Below are 19,140 nucleotides of genomic sequence, written 5' to 3'. Positions count from 1 at the left end.
GATAATGCAGCACTCTACTGATCCCCCTAATGTGCGGCCCTCTCTCAGTACTGAAGTTCTGACAGTGCAGTGCTCCCTCAGCACCATTGATATTCTACACCCAGACATTCCTTGAGAAGCTACAGTTAGAACCTATACTCTGTTTTTTGACAGCCTCCCTTTCTGCTGAAAGATGTTTAATGTCTGAACCTGGCAACTGGTTCCGAACACTTCCTTCACAATGAATAACTAACTCGGAGTGTTATCTGTGGAGGCTTGATTTCTGCTGATGGACGATCAAACCATCCACTGAATCCACTTCATCTATCATACGTCATTCTAATTATAGACCTCATTGAGAAATAGGATGTGCTGGAGATTTTTTTTGAGATGAATGTACACTCAGTGTGGATCCTATTGAAGCATCCCCCATTCCTCACACTCTTTCTGCTGTCAGTTTGATTGAGTACAGGCTCTGCACCTACACATGAATCCAGCAAACTATTATACCCGACTGCTATTTTTAATCCAACACATTTTGCCTGCACCTTGCTAAGTCCTACTTATGGTGAGTTTGTGGTAGGGAGCTGGTTGCGGGCAGTGGATCCTTGGTTCAATTCTGTCGGAGGGGCAATGTGATCCAGTCTCAGTTTCAGATTGGCATGTAAGCAGAATACAGCACACACAGCTCTGCTCTTAACGTCTTCAAACTTCCTACTTATATAAATATTCCCGTTTCCTGTGTGCCTAGTATCCTCGGTGCATCAGGAAGAAAAATATATATACATCCCTATTCCAGTCAACTGGGCTACTCTATAAAATTATCTATTTTAAAAACAGGCAAGGCTTTACCCTGACTAACCATAACTCATCAGAGGAATTCCTAACCTTCAGACAACCAGCAGAGTCTTGTTAGCTCTAAAAGAAAAAGGACACTTATGTCCCTTCCTGGGACTGCACAAAGCCTCTTTACATTTCTATGGCAGAGCTCCAGCACTGGAGATGGTGTATCAGCCAGCTATGAACAAAGGCAGCTATTTGAGACTCTTTTTCCTGTCCCACCACCATGGGAATCATAGCGGGCGGGCGGCGGACCATAAAAAGGTCCGTTGACCTTGGGTGGGATTTTCCGGTCTTGGGGTGAGCGTGCCCAGAAAATCCCGCCCCTAATGGCAGAACCCTTAAGAGTATTGATAGGCAAAGGGATCTGGGTGTACAGGTACACAGGTCACTGAAAGTGGCAATGCAGGTGGAGAAGGTAGTCAAGAAGGCATATGGCATGCTTGCCTTCATCAGCCGGGGTATTGAGTTTAAAAATTGGCAAGTCATGTTGCAGTTTTATAGAACCTTCGTTAGGCGCACTTGGAATATAGTGTTCAATTCTGGTCGCCACACTACTAGAAGGATGTGGAAGCTTTGGAGAGGATACAGAAAAGATTTACCAGGATATTGCCTGGTATGGAGGGATTAGCTATGAGGAGAGGTTGGAGAAACTTGGTTTGTTCTCACTGAAGCGACGGAGGTTGAGGAGAGACCTGATAGAAGTCTACAAGATTATGAGAGGCATGGACAGAGTAGATAGTCAGAAGCTTTTTCCCAGGGTGGAAGAGTCAATTACTAGGGGGCATAGATTTAAGGTGCGAGGGGCAAGGTTTAAAGGAGATGTACGAGGCAGATTTTTTTTACACTGAGAGTGGTGGGTGCCTGGAACTCGTTGCCCGGGGAGGTAGTGGAAGCAGATACGGTAGTGACTTTTAAGGGGCGTCTGGACAAGTACATGAATAGGATGGTAATAGAGGGATATGGTCCCCAGAAGGGTAGGGGGTTTTAGTTAAGTCAGGCAGCATGGTCGGTGCAGGCTTGGAGGGCCGAAGGGCCTGTTCCCGTACTGTAATTTTCTTTGTTCTTTGTTCTAATCTCCAATGTGATGTTAATGATCTGAATGTTACCTGCTCCAAAACAGAATGGATTTCAACCAGGGGCCTCCTTAGTCAACCCAAAACCATCCTGTCACATGATCGAGACTTGAGCTGTCTGAATTCCTTAAATTAATAAGCTATTGGTTCTTATGGTCAGGCACTGTTTGACCTCCAAAGAGAAAGAGAAACAGTAACTCCTGGCTAACAGCCTGTGTTTGTCTACCATCTTAGCATCGAGCATATGGCAATAGAAAAAGAACTCTGGCCCTTCACACAACTGTGAACTACTGGAACATTGGAACTTGAGACTTCAAAACTAACTTAACTCTTCTCCTGTCCTCACTTCTGAAAAGATGGATCACTCTACAACAGTCTGTCAACTACCTCCCTGAAGGAATACACATTAGACAAGTAGTACAGGAAGCTTGAGGAGGTAGGAGAGGATCATGAGCCAGAGGAGATAGGGGGTCAGAGCAAGGAGCCAGAGGAGTTGGGATGGCAGGGAGCCTGATGAGATGCAATGGGAGGGGGCCAGAGGAAGTTGGGAAGGGGGGGAATGCATAGGGGAGGCATCAGAGTTTCTTTCAGGTAGCATGGTGCCCAGAACTATTGTGCCACTCAGTCAGGTTTGAGATTTACGTGCACAGTTGAGGTTAACAATCAAGAAGTGAGCTCCTGCCTGTCCCTTTTCACTGCTACCTCGTGGAATCCCGACAGTGCAGAAGGAGGCCATTTGGCCTATCAAGTCTACACCGACCACAATACCACCCAGTCCCTATAACAATACCCCATGCATTTACCTTAGCTAGTCCGCCTCACATTACGGAGCAATTTAGCACTGGTTAGCACTGCTGCCCCACAAGTCCAGGGACCTGGGTTCGATTCCTGGTTTGGGTCACTGTGTGTGTGGGGTTTGCACGTTCTCCCCGTGTCTGTGTGGGTTTCCTCCGGTTTCCTCCCACAGTCCAAAGATGTGTGGGTTAGGTGCATTGGTCATGCTAAATTACCCATTAATGTCCCAGATGCATAGGTTAGAGGGATTAGCAAGTTAATAATAATGTGGGGTTAAGGGGATAGGGCCTAGATGGCATTGTGGTAGGTGCAGACTCGATGGGCCAAAGGCCTCCTTCTGCTCCTTCTGCACTGCAGGGATTCTATGATTCTATCATTAAATCAGGCTTTTATAGATCAATCAGTGCCAGATTGAAATTTACTAATGATCGTATAGACTCTGGAAACCTGGGAGCAATTTGGAGTGGCAATTGACAACTTTTCAAACACTCCTCGGTACCCGCTCCCTCAGCTGTACCTCCACAGCTGTACCTCCACAGCTGTACACACCCGCAATAGCCTCCTCAGCGGTACCCCTCCCAGGGGTAGAACCCCACCCAGTGATACACCCCCGCAGCTGTACCCTCCAGCTGTAATCCCCCGCAGTAACTCTCCAACGGTACCCCCAGTGCATTATCCACCAACTGTACCCCCAAGCAGTAACACCCCACTGTACCACCCCAAAGGTAATCCCCCCAGAGGTTTCCCCATGACACCACCTCCCAGTTGTTACCCCTAGGTGGTACCACTGCAGCTGTACCCCCAGATGCAATGTTTTTGCTGTTTCTACTGTTTCTACCTGGTACTGGCAAGGTACCTAGAGGGGATGGGTGTGCAGGCAGTGCTATGTTCCTCTTGCACTATGTTTGAGGTGAGGGACGACGACAGTGTCCCTGCTGATTACACCTGTGGGAAGTGCACCCATCTGCAGCTCTTCCAAAACCGTGTTAGGGAACTGGAGCTGGAGTTGGATGAACTTAGGATCATTAGGGACGCAGAGGTGGCCATAGACAGAAGCTTTAGGAATACAGTTACTCCGAGGAATGAAAACAGATGGGTGACGGTGAGAGGGGCTGGGAGGAAGCAGTCCGTGCAGGGATCCCCGGTGGTCGTTCCCCTTAGCAACAAGTATTCCGCTTTGGATACGGTTGAGGGGGATGACATACCAGTGGTGAGCCGCAGTGAGAGGATCTCTGGCACTGTGTCCGTCTCTGTGGCTCGGGAGGGTAAGGGGCAGAGCGGGAGGGCAATAGTTATTGGGGACTCGTTAGTTAGAGGGATAGATAGGAGGTTCTGTGGCAGCAAAAGAGACTCATGGATGGTATGTTGCCTACCGGATGCCAAGGTCCGTGACGTCTCAGACCGTGTTTTCCGGATTCTGAAGGGGGAGGGGAAACAGTCACAAGTCGTGGTACACATTGGTACCAATGACATAGGTAAGAGAAGGGACGGGGATTTAAAGCAGGAATTTCTGGAGCTGGGCTGGAAGCTGAGAGCCAAGACAAAACATGTGGTCATCTCTGGTACATTGCCGGTGCCACGTGATAGCGAGTTGAGGAACAGGGAGAGAGTGCAGTTAAACATGTGGTTACAGGGATGGTGCAGGAGGGAGGGTTTCAGATACGTGGATAATTGGAACACATTCTGGGGAAGGTGGGACCTGTACAAACAGGACGAGGTGCACCTGAACCAGAGGGGCACCAATATCCTAGGAGGGAAATTTGTTACGGCTCTTCAGGGGGGTTTAAACTAATTTGTCAGGGGAGTGAACAAAGAACAAAGAACAATACAGCACAGGAACAGGCCCTTCGGCCCTCCAAGCCCGCGCCACTCCCTGGTCCAAACTAGACCATTCTTTTGTATCCCTCCATTCCCACTCCGTTCATATGGCTGTCTAGATAAGTCTTAAACGTTCCCAGTGTGTCCGCCTCCACCACCTTGCCTGGCAGCGCATTCCAGGCCCCCACCACCCCCTGTGTAAAATATGTCCGTCTGATATCTGTGTTAAACCTCCCCCCCTTCACCTTGAACCTATGACCCCTCGTGAACGTCACCACCGACCTGGGGAAAAGCTTCCCACCGTTCACCCTATCTATGCCTTTCATAATTTTATACACCTCTATTAAGTCTCCCCTCATCCTCCGTCTTTCCAGGGAGAACAACCCCAGTTTACCCAATCTCTCCTCATAACTAAGCCCCTCCATACCAGGCAACATCCTGGTAAACCTTCTCTGTACTCTCTCCAAAGCCTCCACGTCCTTCTGGTAGTGTGGCGACCAGAACTGGACGCAGTATTCCAAATGCGGCCGAACCAACGTTCTATACATCTGCAACTTCAGACCCCAACTTTTATACTCTATGCCCCGTCCTATAAAGGCAAGGGAGAAGGGAAGTGCTCAGGCTGAAGGTCTGAGATGTGTCTATTTTAATGCCAGGAGTGTAGTGAATAAAGTGGATGAGCTTGGAGCGTGGATTGCTGCTTCGAATTGTGATGTGGTGGCCATTACGGAGACTTGGATGTCTCAGGGACAGGACTGGGTGCTTCAGGTGCCGGGTTTTAGATGTTTCAGGAAGGACAGGGAGGGAGGCAAGAGAGGGGGGGGAGTGGCACTGTTGATCAGGGATAGTGTCACGGCTGTAGAGAAGGTGGACGCCGTGGAGGGACTGACTACGGAATCTCTGTGGGTGGAGGTTAGGAACAGGAAGGGGTCGGTAACTTTGCTGGGTGTTTTCTATAGGCCGCCCAATAGTAACAGAGATGTTGAGGAGCAGATGGGGAAACAGATCCTGGAGAGATGTAGGAATAACAGAGTTGTCGTGATGGGAGATTTTAATTTCCCAAACATAGATTGGAATATCCCTAGGGCTAGGGGTTTGGATGGAGAGGAGTTTGTTAGGTGTGTCCAGGAGAGTTTCCTGACACAGTATGTGGATAAGCCTACTAGAGGAGAGGCTGTTCTTGATCTGGTGCTGGCTAATGAACCTGGACAGGTGGAGGATCTCTCGGTGGGTGAGCATCTTGGGGATAGCGATCATAATTCTATCTCCTTCACGATAGCATTGGAAAGAGATAGGGTCAGGCAGGCTAGGAAGGTGTTTCTCTGGAGTAAAGGGAAATACAGTGTCATCAGGGAGGAAATTAGACGGGTAAATTGGAAGGAGGCATTCTTGGGGAAAAGTGCCGAAGGAAAGTGGAGGATTTTCAAGGAATGTTTGTCTGGAGCTCTGCATGACAACGTTCCGATGAGACAGGGGGGTGTTGGTAGGGTACGGGAACCGTGGTGCACGAAGGTTGTGATGAACCTGGTAAATAAGAAAAGAGAGGCGTACAGAAGGTTCAGAGAGCTAGGAGGTGTTAAGGATTTAGAGGAGTATACGCGATGTAGGAAGGAGCTTAAGAAGGAAATTAGGAGAGCGAGAAGGGGTCATGAGAAGACCTTGGCGGGTAAGATTAAGGAGAATCCCAAGGCTTTCTACAAATATGTCAAGAGTAAAAGGATGAGATGTGAAGGCATAGGACCCTTAAAAGGTGAAGGGGGAAAAGTTTGTGCGGAACCGTTAGAAATGGCGGAGGTGCTTAATGAATACTTTACCTCGGTATTCACGGTGGAAAGGGATCTGGGTGGTTGTACTGCTGGATTGCGGAGGACAGAAAGGATCGAGCATGTGGACATAAAGAAAGAGGATGTGTTGGAACTATTGAATGGCATCAAGGTTGGTAAGTCGCCGGGACCGGATGGGATGTACCCCAGGTTACTGTGGGAGGCGAGGGAGGAGATTGCGGAGCCTTTGGCGATGATCTTTGCATCGTCGATGGAGACGGGAGAGGTTCCGGAGGATTGGAGGATTGCGGATGTGGTCCCTATATTCAAGAAAGGGAACAGGGACAGCCCGGGAAATTACCGACCGGTGAGTCTAACCTCAGTGGTTGGTAAGTTGATGGAGAGGATCCTGAGAGACAGGATTTATGATCATCTAGAGAAGTTTAGTATGATCAAAAGTAGTCAGCACGGCTTTGTCAGGGGCAGGTCGTGCCTTACGAGCCTGGTTGAGTTCTTTGAAAATGTGACCAAGCACATTGACGAAGGAAGAGCGGTGGATGTGGTCTATATGGACTTCAGCAAAGCGTTCGATAAGGTCCCCCATGCAAGACTTCTTGAGAAAGTGAGAGGGCATGGGATCCAAGGGGCTGTTGCCTTGTGGATCCAGAACTGGCTTGCCTGCAGAAGGCAGAGAGTGGCTGTGGAGGGGTCTTTCTCTGCATGGAGGTCAGTGACCAGTGGAGTGCCCCAGGGATCTGTTCTGGGACCCTTGCTGTTTGTCATTTTCATAAATGACCTGGATGAGGAAGTGGAGGGATGGGTTGGTAAGTTTGCTGACGACACCAAGGTAGGTGGTGTTGTGGATAGTTTGGAGGGATGTCAGAAGTTGCAGCGAGACATAGATAGAATGCAGGACTGGGCGGAGAAGTGGCAGATGGACTTCAACCCGGATAAGTGTGTGGTGATCCATTTTGGCAGATCCAATGGGATGGAGCAGCAGTATAAAATGAAGGGTACCATTCTTAGCAGTGTAGAGGATCAGAGGGACCTTGGGGTCCGGGTCCATAGGACTCTTAAATCGGCCTCGCAGGTGGAGGATGCGGTCAAGAAGGCGTATGGCGTACTAGCCTTCATTAATCGAGGGATTGAGTTTAGGAGTCGGGAGATAATGCTGCAGCTTTATAGGACCCTGGTTAGACCCCACTTGGAGTACTGCGCGCAGTTCTGGTCACCTCATTACAGGAAAGATGTTGAAGCCATTGAAAGGGTGCAGAGGAGATTTACAAGGATGTTGCCTGGATTGGGGGGCATGCCTTATGAGGATAGGTTGAGGGAGCTTGGTCTCTTCTCCCTGGAGAGACGAAGGATGAGAGGTGACCTGATAGAGGTTTACAAGATGTTGAGGGGTCTGGATAGGGTGGACTCTCAGAGGCTATTTCCAAGGGCTGAAATGGTTGCTACGAGAGGACACAGGTTTAAGGTGCTGGGGGGTAGGTACAGGGGGGATGTCAGGGGTAAGTTTTTCACTCAGAGGGTGGTGGGTGAGTGGAATCGGCTGACGTCGGTGGTGGTGGAGGCAAACTCGTTGGGGTCTTTTAAGAGACTTCTGGATGAGTACATGGGATTTAATGGGATTGAGGGCTATAGATAGGCCTAGAGGTGGGGATGTGATCGGCGCAACTTGTGGGCCGAAGGGCCTGTTTGTGCTGTGGCTTTCTATGTTCTATGTTCTATGCCATATGCCTTCTTCACCACCTTCTCCACCTGTGACGTCACCTTCAAGGATCTGTGGACTTGCACACCCAGGCCCTCTGCGTATCTACACCCTTTATGGTTCTGCCATTTATCGTATAGCTCCTCCCTACATTATTTCTACCAAAATGCATCACATAGAACATAAAACATAGAACAGTACAGCACAGAACAGGCCCTTCGGCCCACGATGTTGTGCCGAGCTTTATCTGAAACCAAGATCAAGCTATCCCACTCCCTATCATCCTGGTGTGCTCCATGTGCCTATCCAATAACCGCTTAAATGTTTCTAAAGTGTCTGACTCCACTATCACTGCAGGCAGTCCATTCCACACCCCAACCACTCTCTGCATAAAGAACCTACCTCTGATATCCGTCCTGTATCTCCCACCACGAACCCTATAGTTATGCCCCCTTGTAATAGCTCCATCCACCCGAGGAAATAGTCTTTGAACGTTCACTCTATCTATCCCCTTCATCATTTTATAAACCTCTATTAAGTCTCCCCTCAGCCTCCTCCGCTCCAGAGAGAACAGCCCTAGCTCTCTCAACCTTTCCTCATATGACCTACCCTCCAAACCAGGCAGCATCCTGGTAAATCTCCTCTGCACTCTTTCCAGCGCTTCCACATCCTTCTTATAGTGAGGTGACCAGAACTGCACACAATATTCCAAATGTGGTCTCACCAAGGTCCTGTACAGTTGCAGCATAACCCCACGGCTCTTAAACTCCAACCCCCTGTTAATAAAAGCTAACACACTATAGGCCTTCTTCACAGCTCTATCCACTTGACTGGCAACCTTTAGAGATCTGTGGATATGGACCCCAAGATCTCTCTGTTCCTCCACAGTCTTCAGAACCCTACCTTTGACCCTGTAATCCACATTTAAATTAGTCCTACCAAAATGAATCACCTCACATTTATCAGGATTGAACTCCATCTGCCATTTCTTTGCCCAAATTTCCAGCCTATCTATATCCTTCTGTAGCTTCTGACAATGCTCCTCACTATCTGCAAGTCCTGCCAATTTTGTGTCGTCCGCAAACTTACTGATCACCCCAGTTACACCTTCCAGATCATTTATATAAATCACAAACAGCAGCGGTCCCAATACAGAGCCCTGCGGAACACCACTAGTCACAGGCCTCCAGCCGGAAAAAGACCCTTCCACTACCACCCTCTGTCTTCTGTGACCAAGCCAGTTCTCCACCCATCTAGCCACCTCCCCCTTTATCCCAGTGGGAAAAGGAGTTGTAGTCCAGAAGTCAGTGAGGGTGGTGAGGTATTGGGGAAGGTATCAGGGTCAAGGGTGGGTACCGGTAGACAGGAAGGTGGGTTGAAGTGTGTCTACTTCAATGCAAGGAGCATCCGGAACAAGGTAGATGAACTTGGGGCGTGGATTGGTACTTGGGACTACGATGTTGTGGCCATTACGGAGACGTGGGTAGAACAAGGACAGGAATGGTTGTTGGACGTTCCAGGGTATAGATGTTTCACTAAGTGTAGGGAAGCTGGTAAAAGAGGTGGAGGAGTGGCATTGTTAATCAAGGATAGTCTAACGGCTGCGGAAAGGCACTTCGAGGGGGATCTGCACACTGAGGTAATATGGGCTGAGGTTAGAAATAGGAGAGGAGCGGTCACGTTGTTAGGAGTTTACTATAGGCCCCCAAATAGTAATAGAGATGTGGAGGAAGAAATTGCTAAGCAGATTATGGATATGTGTGGGGGTCACAGGGTAGTTGTCATGGGGGACTTTAACTTTCCAAATATTGATTGGAACCTTCGTAGGTTGAATAGTTCGGATGGGGCAGTTTTTGTGCAGTGTATGCAGGAGGGTTTCCTGACACAATATGTGGATAGGCCAACAAGAGGTGAGGCCACATTGGATTTGGTACTGGGAAATGAACCAGGCCAAGTGTTAGATTTGGTTGTGGGAGAGCAATTTGGAGATAGTGACCACAATTCGGTGTCTTTTGTTATTGCAATGGAGAGGGATAGGGCCGTACGGCAGGGCAAGGTTTACAATTGGGGGAGAGGTAATTATGATGCGATTAGGCAAGAATTAGGGGGCATAAGTTGGGAACAGAAACTGTCAGAGAAAGGAACTAATGAAAAGTGGAACTTTTTCAAGGAACAAATACTGGATGTCCTTGATAGGTATGTCCCTGTCAGGCAGGGAGGAAATGGCCGAGTGAGGGAACCATGGTTCACGAAAGAGGTGGAATGTCTTGTGAAAAGGAAGAGGGAAGCTTATGTAGGGATGAGGAAACAAGGTTCAGATGGCTCGATTGAGGGTTACAAGTTAGCAAGGAATGAGCCGAAAAAGGGGCTTAGGAGAGCTAGGAGGGGACACGAGAAGTCCTTGGCGGGTCGGATCAAGGAAAACCCCAAGGCTTTTTACTCTTATGTGAGGAATAAAAGAATGACCAGGGTGAGGTTAGGGCCGGTCAAGGACAGTAGTGGGAACTTGTGTATGGAGTCAGTAGAGATAGGCGAGGTGATGAATGAATACTTTTCATCAGTGTTCACCAAGGAGAGGGGCCATGTTTTTGAGGAAGAGAAGGTGTTACAGGCTAATGGAGGAGTACAAAGAAAGTAGGAAAGAACTCAAACGGGGAATTAGAAGAGCAAAAAGGAGTCACGAAATGTTCTTGGCAGACAGGATTAAGGAGAATCCCAAGTCATGTTATTCATACGTTAGGAACAAAAGGGTTGTCAGGGAAAAAATCGGACCTCTCAGGGACAAAAGTGGGGAATTATGCTTGGAGCCCAAAGAAGTAGGGGAGATCCTAAATGAATACTTTGCGTCGGTATTCACAAAGGAGAGGGATGTGTTGACTGGGAGTGTCTCGGAGGGGAGTGTTGAACCGTTGGAGAAAATCTCCATTACAAAGGAGGAAGTGTTAGGTTTGTTAGAGAAGTTAAAGACTGACAAATCCCCAGGGCCTGATGGAATCTATCCAAGGCTGCTCAGGGAGACGAGAGATGAAATCGCTGGACCTCTGACGCAAATCTTTGTCTCGTCACTGGACGCAGGTGAGGTCCCAGAGGATTGGAGGATAGCTAATGTGGTCCCGTTATTTAAGAAGGGTAGGAAGGATAACCCGGGTAATTCTAGGCTGGTGAGCTTGACGTCCGTGGTGGGGAAGTTGTTGGAGAAGATTCTTAGAGATAGGATGTATGCGCATTTAGAAAGGAATAAACTCATTAACGATAGTCAGCATGGTTTTGTGAGAGGGAGGTCATGCCTCACTAACCTGGTGGAGTTTTTTGAAGAAGTGACCAAAATGGTTGATGAGGGAAGGGCCGTGGATGTCGTCTATATGGACTTTAGTAAAGCGTTTGACAAAGTCCCTCATGGTAGGCTGGTGAAAAAGGTTGGATCTCATGGGATAAAGGGGGAGGTGGCTAGATGGGTGGAGAACTGGCTTGGTCACAGAAGACAGAGGGTGGTAGTGGAAGGGTCTTTTTCCGGCTGGAGGCCTGTGACTAGTGGTGTTCCGCAGGGCTCTGTATTGGGACCTCTGCTGTTTGTGATTTATATAAATGATCTGGAAGAAGGTGTAACTGGGGTGATCAGTAAGTTTGCGGACGACACAAAATTGGCAGGACTTGCAGATAGTGAGGAGCATTGTCAGAAGCTACAGAAGGATATAGATAGGCTGGAAATTTGGGCAAAGAAATGGCAGATGGAGTTCAATCCTGATAAATGCGAAGTGATGCATTTTGGTAGAAATAATGTAGGGAGGAGCTATACGATAAATGGCAGAACCATAAAGGGTGTAGATACGCAGAGGGACCTGGGTGTGCAAGTCCACAGATCCTTGAAGGTGACGTCACAGGTGGAGAAGGTGGTGAAGAAGGCATATGGCATGCTTGCCTTTATAGGACGGGGCATAGAGTATAAAAGTTGGGGTCTGAAGTTGCAGATGTATAGAACGTTGGTTCGGCCGCATTTGGAATACTGCGTCCAGTTCTGGTCGCCACACTACCAGAAGGACGTGGAGGCTTTGGAGAGAGTACAGAGGAGGTTTACCAGGATGTTGCCTGGTATGGAGGGGCTTAGTTATGAGGAGAGATTGGGTAAACTGGGGTTGTTCTCCCTGGAAAGACGGAGGATGAGGGGAGACTTAATAGAGGTGTATAAAATTATGAAAGGCATAGATAGGGTGAACGGTGGGAAGCTTTTCCCCAGGTCGGTGGTGACGTTCACGAGGGGTCATAGGTTCAAGGTGAAGGGGGGGAGGTTTAACACAGATATCAGACGGACATATTTTACACAGGGGGTGGTGGGGGCCTGGAATGCGCTGCCAGGCAAGGTGGTGGAGGCGGACACACTGGGAACGTTTAAGACTTATCTAGACAGCCATATGAACGGAGTGGGAATGGAGGGATACAAAAGAATGGTCTAGTTTGGACCAGGGAGTGGCACGGGCTTGGAGGGCCGAAGAGCCTGTTCCTGTGCTGCATTGTTCTTTGTTCTCTGCTCTTTGTGATTTTTATTAATGACTTAGAGGAGGGGGCTGAAGGGTGGATCAGTAAATTTGCTGATGACACCAAGATTGGTGGAGTAGTGGATGAGGTGGAGGGCTGTTGTAGGCTGCAAAGAGACATAGATAGGATGCAAAGCTGGGCTGAAAAATGGCAGATGGAGTTTAACCCTGATAAATGTGAGGTGATTCATTTTGGTAGGACTAATTTAAATGTGGATTACAGGGTCAAAGGTAGGGTTCTGAAGACTGTGGAGGAACAGAGAGATCTTGGGGTCCATATCCACAGATCTCTAAAGGTTGCCACTCAAGTGGATAGAGCTGTGAAGAAGGCCTATAGTGTGTTAGCTTTTATTAACAGGGGGTTGGAGTTTAAGAGCCGTGGGATTATGCTGCAACTGTACAGGACCTTGGTGAGACCACATTTGGAATATTGTGTGCAGTTCTGGTCACCTCACTATAAGAAGGATGTGGAAGCGCTGGAAAGAGTGCAGAGGAGATTTACCAGGATGCTGCCTGGTTTGGAGGGTAGGTCTTATGAGGAAACGTTGAGGGAGCTAGGGCTGTTCTCTCTGGAGCGGAGGAGGCTGAGGGGAGACTTAATAGAGGTTTATAAAATGATGAAGGGGATAGATAGAGTGAACGTTCAAAGACTATTTCCTCGGGTGGATGGAGCTATTACAAGGGGGCATAACTATAGGGTTCGTGGTGGGAAATACAGGAAGGATATCAGAGGTAGGTTCTTTGCACAGAGAGTGGTTGGGGTGTGAAATGGACTGCCTGCAGTGATAGTGGAGTCAGACACTTTAGGAACATTTAAGCGGTTATTGGATAGGCACATGGAGCACACCAGGATGATAGGGAGTGGGGTAGCTTGATCTTGGTTTCAGATAAAGCTCGGCACAACATTGTGGGCCGAAGGGCCTGTTCTGTGCTGTACTGTTCTATGTTCTAGATGCAATCCTCACGGTACCCCCCCAAACTGTACACCCCAGCTGTACTTTCCCAGTGGCATCCCCGCAGTGGTACCACCCCAGATGTGCCTTCCCAGATGTACCTGCTGAGCTGCACTCCCATAACTCGAATCACCAACTGCAATCGCCAAACCCCAACCCCTGAACCTTAAGGCCTGAACCCTAACAGGCGAACCCTAACCCCCGAACTCTAACCCCAACTCCCACCATGTACCTGACAAACCTGAACACCTCCTTTGTGAGAAGACAAACATGTAAACCAAATATGTGAAATCATTCATTATGGGTAGCACAGTGGTTAGCATTGCTGCCTCACAGGGCTTGGGATCTGGGCTGGACTCCCAACTTGGGTCACTGTCTGTGTGCAGTCTGCCCGTTCTCCCCTGTCTGCGTGGGTTTCCTCCAGATGTTCCAGTTTCCTCCCACACTCCAAAGATGTGTTAGTTAAGTAGATTAGCCATGCTAAATTCTTCCACAGTAACTTCACTACAGTGTTAATGTAAGCCTACTTGGGACACTAACTAATTAATTAATTAATTAAATTGTTGAAGAAGTAATTTTTGTACTGCCAACAAAGGTTCTTGCCTCATGGCAAACCTATAAATCATCCTGACAAACAAGGATGTTCCTACACCCTCTTGCTCCACCAATTAGTGTCCCCACATCAGCCTGATACATACTACCCCAATCCACACCACACCATCCTGCCCACCACAACATAAAACACCCACAAACAAAAAGTCACTCCATCCCACCAGCTCTGGTAGCCCCCTGCCCACCACAACAGAAATATACAATGGAGGCAAAAGAGCCAAGACACGGGAAGACAACAAACCATCCTTCAACCCACTAGCTACCCATCAACATCCCTATCAGGAAACCCCCAGGAATCTCTCCACCCACCGCCTGACCTCCCCCCAGTAGCCCACCTGCTAAACCCCACCCCCCAGAAAAAAAACCTAATCTGGAGATTGACTCAGCAACAGGCACACAAAACCTCCCCAGTCAGGAAACTCAAAAACCTCCACCCCAACCCCTGGAAACACAACAAAAGCCCCCAACCTAACAGCCCCCTCCCGCCTACACACACCACCTCAACAACCACCTCCCCCCAACCACCTAAAATACAGAAGAACCCACTACCCTCTTCCTCCAGGGGTCCCGACCAACACCCCCTCCCACCGCCCCCCCCTCCCCCCCACACGAATATACTCCCCCATCCACCACCCCACACAAGAAAAAACTAATAGGAGTAACAATATAAAAAAAGGGAAAAGGCCCAGGAGACAAGAAGACAACAAGCCACAATTTGAAGGCAAGGCATCACAAGGGGCAACAAGGGTTGGAAGTGAGCCGAACGAAAAGAGGCAGAGCAAGGAGAAAAGGGGACATGTCCTCTCTCTCTGGCCGTCTCCAAAAACCCAACTCTAACCCCGCCTAACTCTAACCCCCCAGGTGTTCCTCCCCCCGATCCCACAAAGCGACCTCTGTCTTCCCTTCTCCCAATCACAGCATCTCTCTGCTCTGTCAATTTCAATGACACTTTCTTCCCAATTTACAAATCCCAAACCCTTCTCCCATTTCCACCGTCCCCTTTTGTGATTTATTTTCCCTGATCACTAAGGTGTGTGGCTTTTCCTTTCTGCTACAGAATTCCTCACCTGGGAGGTAAGTGGATTGACAAGGATTGAAGTGGAAGAAGCAGATAATAGTGACCTCCCACTGTTAGTATCCGAGAGAGCTGCACCTTCCTGGGATTTACAGCTTTCCTCTTTGCTACCACACTGCCCTGTTTCCTCTCACTTTCCAGAGAGACTGAGCCTATCTTTCCTTGTAGCCTGTAGTAATCCTTTAGGTTCCCAAATTCTGCAGTGTCCTGGTCAGATTCTCCACAAGCCTGGATTTCCTTCCTCAGTAAGAACACTGCTATTGCTGTATAATTGTGATATAAGATGAATCTGTCCTAGTTTTAGGAAGTGCTGCATTTTGTAATCTTATTAACTGTGCTGAAATGGAAAACGATGCCGATTTCTCTGTGTAATTAAGGAGAACCCGGAACAGTCGGAGTGCCGGAGTCCCAGCCACACAGTCAGAGACACAGTCAGCACCGTGGGGTTAGAGCCTCAAGTTCAAAACAACTTACAGAAAAATGAATAAAGCTGCTGGGGACCCTGAGAGAGGTGAGAGCAGCTTCCAGTATTATTAGCAAACACTTTGTTAAACTCATTCCTAAATAAGGACCAAGAAAGGCAAAGAAACAAGTAAGAGGCTCACTTACTGTCAGAGAAATCGATGAGTCCAAGGGAGTGTAGAAGCTTCAGTGACGTACACACTACCACCACAATCCCCAGAGTCTGTAGCCCCTCTGACTCCCCTTTAATATTCAGCATTCTTCCAAGTACTTCACTGGGATGTGCTGCTTTCCGGTCATGACAAGCTGCAGTGTGTAACCCACAGACCTGTTCTACTTTGCATTACTCTCTCTAAACTGCTACCAGTATTCTTCTTCTCCCTTTTCACTCATCACTTTCTCTCTCTGCCTTGTTTTCACTCTCTCACTCCTCTCTCTTTGTCTTGTCTTTCTCTCTCTCTCTCACTTTCCATCTGTGTTCCTCCATCTCTCTGCTCACAGATTCTTCCTCTATTTGAATGTCTCTCTCTTCCTCTTTCTATGCCTCTCTGTCTTTCTGTTGCTCATCTCACTCTGTCTCTATATTTTGCTTTCTTTGTGTCTGTTCCACACACTTTCTCTCTGACTCCCTCTCTTTCGTTGTCACTCTCTACCTTTCTCTCTGTCTCTGACATTGTCTCCCCACCCTAACTCACTATGTTTCTACTTGAATTGCTGTTTTTCTCCATCTGCCTGTCTATTCTTCTCACTCTCGGTCGCTTTTTCTTTTCTTCATTCACCTCTGCAAAGCTGTGATTCAGCCACCCTCAGCAACCTCTTATATGGGGAACTGTTGAAGCTCCCTCTGTGGTAATTTGTTCTGTAGCGCAGTGCAAACTCAGAAGTCTGTACCTTGCATTCCCAGCAGCAGTATTAAATACACTTTCAAACTCTGCTGTTTAGAAACATAGAAAAACTACAGCACAAAACAGGCCCTTCGGCCCCACAAGTTGTGCCGAACATATCCCTACCTTTTAGGCCTACCTATAACCCTCCATCCTATTAAGTCCCATGTACTCATCCAGGAGTCTCTTAAAAAACCCTATTGAGTTTGCCTCCACCACCACTGACAGCAGCCGATTCCACTCGCCCACCACCCTCTGTGTGAAAAACTTCTCCCTAACATTTCCCCTGTACCTAGCCCCCAGCACCTTAAACCTGTGTCCTCTCGTAGCAGCCATTTCCACCCTGGGAAAAAGCCTCTGAGAGTCCACCCGATCTATGCCTCTCAACATCTCATATATCTCTATTAGGTCTCCTTTCATCCTACGTCTCTCCAAGGAGAAAAGACCAAGCCTATCCTCATAAGGCATGCCACCCAATCCAGGCAACATCCTTGTAAATCTTCTCTGCACCCTTTCAATAATTTCTACATCCTTCCTGTAATGAAGCGACCAGAACTGAGCACAGTACTCTAAGTGGGGTCTGACGAGGGTCTTATAAAGCTGCATCATTATCTCCCGACTCCTAAACTCAATCCCTCGATTGATGAAGGCCAGCACACCATACGCCTTCTTAACCACCTCCTCTACCTGCGAGGTCGATTTAAGAGTCCTATGGATCCGGACCCCAAGGTCCTTCTGATCCTCTACACTGCTAAGAGTCTTACCCTTGATATTATACTCCTTCATCCCATTTGACCTGATCCCATTCACAGATTTAAAAAATAATTGTCAAAAGAACGAGAGGAGGGTTGTCGAGATCTGGAACACACAAAAGAAATTCCATTTGACAATGGAATTGACAGTGGTCACCAGTAGATTTTTAATTCCAGATTTTTATTGAATCTGCCATGGTGGGATTTGAACTGGGCCCCCAGAACTTTACCCTAAGTCTCTGGATTACTAGTGCAGTGACAATACAATGACACTACTGCCTCCCTCACCCCCCCGCCCCCCTGTAATCACCTGAATGTCCCTCTCCTGTTCCTATGCTATCATATTTTAAGTGTAGTTTCACCTTGTTTTTATTTTATTGGAAATAAATCCTACTGAGCATTTAGTCCTCATTGCCTTGTGAAAGGTGGCTGCAATTCAATGCTCAATGAAGGAAACTACACTTGCAGAGAGTAACAATACAGGCTTTGATCCTTAATCTCCCCATGCTCGGGGAGTCATAGGAAAGCTGTTGAGAAAAGTACAAAGATGAAACAGATGATAATCATCATCTAAAATTAGTAAAAATCTTTCCCTCTGCTGTCAATGTGTAACACCAATGTGTTGAGCTCAAAATATATAATCAGAATTATTGCTGAAAAAGACACATTGGCATGAGACACATAACAACAAATCAGCACTCTTCTCAGGAAGTATAAATTGTTGTTCCCTTTACATCTGACGTTCTTGCGAATTCTCCTGATGTGTGCAAGATAAAAAGCTGTGACAATATGTCTTTGTTCAGCAGTACCCAAGTTCTATACTACCGAACGACTATAATCAGTTATAAAATCATAGAACCTCCAGCCAAATAGAGTCTATTCACCCTGTTTGTCTCTGTTTTTTTGAAAACAGCGATGCAGTTTAGTTCCAAAGCCCACTTTCGTCCCCATCCATGTAAATAAATCCTCTTCTTGCCCACAATAGCCTTTTGAAAGTTCCAATGTTCCAGATCTCAACAACCCTCCTCTTGTTCTTTTGATAATTATTTTAAATCTATGAATTTTGGTTGGTGACTCATTTGTCAGAGGAAGTGTTTTTTTCCTGTTTGCTCCAGTGAAACCCCTCATCATTATGAATGCTTCCAGTGACTCACTCCTTTCCTCACTCTGAGAATGACTTCAGTTTCCCCCAAGTCTCCCAAGTCCTTGATCTCCTTGGCAAAGTACGGCGGTGGTTTCTGTTGTCTTTAGCTGATCAGGAAACTCTCAAAATTCACCATTTGGACCAGAAACAAAACTGTCTTTGTTTCCAAGGAATTGTTGAGAGACAGTGAGAGCAGGACTCTCCAAGTCCTCGATCTCCTTCCTTACTTACAGGGCTTGGATTTGCCTTCAGTTAGATGGATTTAATTTTATTGGAATGAGTTTTAGAATCACAGTTTGCTGCTCCCTTACTGACCCTCTTTCTTGGAAACAAAGACAGTTTTGTTTTTGGTCCAAATGGTGAGTTTTGAGAGTTTCCCGGTAACAGTAACTACTGCCGTACTTTGCCAAGTATAATCATGGACCAGCCCAATGAAACTCCATGGTTTCCCACACCCTCTTAGGGCATGATAACTGAGAGGGGAGGTGGTGAACTTTGGCACAGCAGAAATTCTCCATTCTGATTCTGGTTGTCGATATAAAAAGGACAAGTGGAGATTAGGATGAACTCATCTCACCTGTAGATTTCAGAGATATGTATCCATTCTCCTTCCCTCTTCAAAGCATATTTCACAACTTCAGCATGTCCCTGTTTCCAACCAAATGAAGTACGTTTGATGACTACGCAGTTAGAGTGCAGGGAAATGCTGCAGAAAATATCTACACAGTAAGATCTCACAAA

At 47.5% G+C, this 19,140-nt stretch overlaps 1 protein-coding gene across 1 annotated transcript in view; it reads right to left on the bottom strand.

Annotated features, from left to right (window-relative positions):
* Positions 1-15,878, bottom strand: part of LOC144505574 (A-type potassium channel modulatory protein KCNIP1-like) — a 98,305-nt gene extending 82,427 nt beyond the window's left edge. The window contains exon 1 of the mRNA XM_078231694.1: positions 15,767-15,878. Coding sequence (XP_078087820.1) covers positions 15,767-15,878 — 112 coding nt within the window. The remainder of the gene's footprint in view (positions 1-15,766) is intronic.
* Between the last annotated feature and the right edge of the window lie 3,262 nt (positions 15,879-19,140).

Source organism: Mustelus asterias, chromosome 16 (genome assembly GCF_964213995.1).
Source record: "Mustelus asterias chromosome 16, sMusAst1.hap1.1, whole genome shotgun sequence".
Taxonomy (NCBI): domain Eukaryota; kingdom Metazoa; phylum Chordata; class Chondrichthyes; order Carcharhiniformes; family Triakidae; genus Mustelus; species Mustelus asterias.
Note: the sequence above shows the minus strand (reverse complement) of the source record. Positions and strands in the feature narration are given on the sequence as shown.